We start from the raw sequence: 2622 nt of genomic DNA, 5'->3' as shown, positions 1-2622 counted from the left end.
GGAGCATCAACACCACATAGGCGAGCGTCGCCGGAGCATGGCTTCATAGTTTACGATATATGATATACCTTAAATTTCAATCGAATGGTTCGAGTTGAACGTCGCATATACGGCTCGAATGGAAATGCGTGTGAAGAAATTAAGTCGTGATTTATATTAAAAAAAAATACATTTTTTTTATTCTTCTTCTTTTACATATTTTTGGTTTTTTACGTACTACGGTAGCGCACTAAAAAATAAAGCTGCGAGCTCACAATCGACGAGCTGATGTTTATCGAAGGCATCGCTATCGCGTATTACATTCAATACTTGCGTAGGATTCGTTACAGTAGACGCGATTTTGGAGAATTGCGTGAACTTGACATCGACCGTTTCGACAATTCTATTCAATCGATGGAACATCGCGTCGATGCACGGATCAAGATCGAGCATACGGTGTAACGTCGATTCGATCATCGTTAAGCGTACGTTTAAAGACTCGAGACGTACGAGTTTGACACCGTTAATCGTACAAATTCTCAATGTTAGCGGTCCAATGCTTATAAAATCACACGTATCTTTAGAGGATCGAATGAAATTCAGAATGTTCCGTCGTTGTTCGTAGAATCCCTTCCACGTTTCGAGGGACAGTATCAATTCCGTTCCTCGATGATCTCCTACGGCAATCTCCACGTAACTCGGTGGACCCACGTTAACGCCAACTTCAAGGAATTTGTATCCCGTAGCCGTCAACGCGTATCGTCTGCTGAGTATTCGAACCGCGCGACGCTTCAACGAAATGCTGTAAAAAATAATGAAATTAGTAATAAAAAAATAATACAATTTATAATTTGCAATTTAAAAAAATATAAAACTTTATAATTTTAAGAAAAAAAACGAAAAAACTTACTTGTTACACTTGTTCTCGTACGATGGAGTTTCATCATCATCATCGTGAATCGGTACGTAATAATTCATACGTCTACTGCCACTGCTGTTACCGCCGTTGCTTCCTTCAACGGAATACATTCTTTCTCTCGGATATGAGAAGTGAACACCGTTCGCACAAGCAGTCGATACGAGACTAGTCGTATAAAATTAATCGAATATACGCGGCAACTTCTAAAACTATGATGAAGGGGGGGAAATTAATGTTTCTGGAACGCCCAATCAGCGCTCTGAAATTTAGGAGAGGGGACTAAGGTAGGATGTTTTTTTTTTTTATTAAGATGTATCCCCCCTCCCCCTATTCCTTCCGCATGACATCAACCGTGAAACATGTTCAGACATGTTCGTTGAAACCTGATACCCCCCCTCGAAGCTATCGAGTTAGAATTCGTCACGTATACCTACTTATTCTTTAATTTTGTATACTATCGACTAATGGGGGAAAGGAAATAAAACAGTGTAAAATTTACACATACATACATACATATAAAATTTATTTTTTAAAAAGATGACAATTCTTTCTGGCGTTTCAACCACCAGTTAAATATTTTTAATACATTTTGCAACGCGCAATTCTTAACGTGTTTTCCACATCGCATAGTATTGGTAGCATCTAGAATATTTAAAGATTCGATATCTTCGTAATCCGCATCCAGAGTCTCGATGTTTAGGTTTTTTCTCGCTTTATTTTCAAGCAGATCCACCAGCCATTCTCGTTTCTGACATCCCTTGACGTACACGAGAGTCGGCATCTCGTCGTCGTCGTCGTCGTCGTCGTCGTCGTCGTCGTCGTTGTCATCCTTTTCCTCACCGAGCACGGCCGACGTAATTAAACGCTTCACCTTGCTGTACGGCACGTTTCCGTCTTCCCATCGTAATTCATGGTGATTGCGAATCAACCGGGAAGCGCACGATTTGTCGGATTTTGTGAGGAGATTCCACGGCATGGGGCATGTAAAGATGTAATGCGCCAGAACGGCCCCGTTTCTCAGCACCGCCACCTCCTTCACGACAAATTTCATCCCGACGACGAAACCTTGCAGGTCGACGAACGTTGGTGCGGGCATGAAGAGATATCTCTCTTTCTTCGATGCGTGAATCGAGAGGAATGACGCGCGTTTCGCGACACTCTGATTTTTATATTCTGCTCCCCTTTTTCCCCTCATAAATTTGTATCGGGAGTTAAAGAGAGAAAATTTTCGTCGACGTTGCCGCGAACACTCAGACTATTTTGCGCACTACGTTGGTCAACGGATTGTACTCGATCACGCGATCGTGTATGATGAGACAGTACGCGGAGGTATTCGGCGGTACATTCTCCATGCAATCGAATTCTAGTCTGACATCCACGGTGGCGTTTTTGACGGATTCGTTTTGTCGAGAGCAATCGATGATCACGAACGGGCCGTTACGTAGAAAAGTCGAAACGGTGAGACTCGACTCGAGATATTCGTATCCGTAATAGCCCTTGCAGAAACGCGCGTACATATCGTAGAGAATCGCCCATCTGTGTTTACCAAAGTCCAAATTCAAATCGTCGTACGGATAGACTTCCGAGTTTAGGTAGAGTTTCACGTTGGTCAATTTGCAGTCGTCGAATCGGCTCGTGTCCGCGGACATGACGATCTTCCGACCCGTTTGCAGAGCAAAGACGACGTATCGCGGTTTCTCGAGCTGAGTCGCGGTTTTAATGGC

At 43.0% G+C, this 2622-nt stretch overlaps 1 protein-coding gene across 1 annotated transcript; it reads right to left on the bottom strand.

Moving 5' to 3' along the window:
• Nucleotides 1-216: 216 nt before the first annotated feature.
• On the bottom strand, nt 217-1080 carry LOC112462662. The gene is made up of 2 exons (XM_025028564.1): nt 890-1080; nt 217-781 (listed from the first exon to the last, which is right to left on the bottom strand). Exons 1-2 carry the CDS (start codon nt 1006-1008, stop codon nt 217-219), a joined length of 684 nt encoding a protein of 227 aa, XP_024884332.1. The 5' UTR covers nt 1009-1080.
• Nucleotides 1081-2622: the final 1542 nt, after the last annotated feature.

This window comes from Temnothorax curvispinosus, unplaced genomic scaffold (genome assembly GCF_003070985.1).
Source record: "Temnothorax curvispinosus isolate PA1 unplaced genomic scaffold, ASM307098v1 QBEX01012646.1, whole genome shotgun sequence".
NCBI lineage: Eukaryota > Metazoa > Arthropoda > Insecta > Hymenoptera > Formicidae > Temnothorax > Temnothorax curvispinosus.
Note: the sequence above shows the minus strand (reverse complement) of the source record. Positions and strands in the feature narration are given on the sequence as shown.

What these genes read in the sequence shown, in the direction of transcription:
- LOC112462662 (XM_025028564.1), bottom strand. Translation starts at nt 1,008, where the DNA reads ATGTATTCCGTTGAAGGAAGCAACGGCGGTAACAGCAGTGGCAGTAGA. An exon ending in TACGAGAACAAGTGTAACAA is followed by an intron (nt 782 to 889) that starts GTAAGTTTTTTC and finishes TATTTTTTACAG; the next exon opens with CATTTCGTTGAAGCGTCGCG.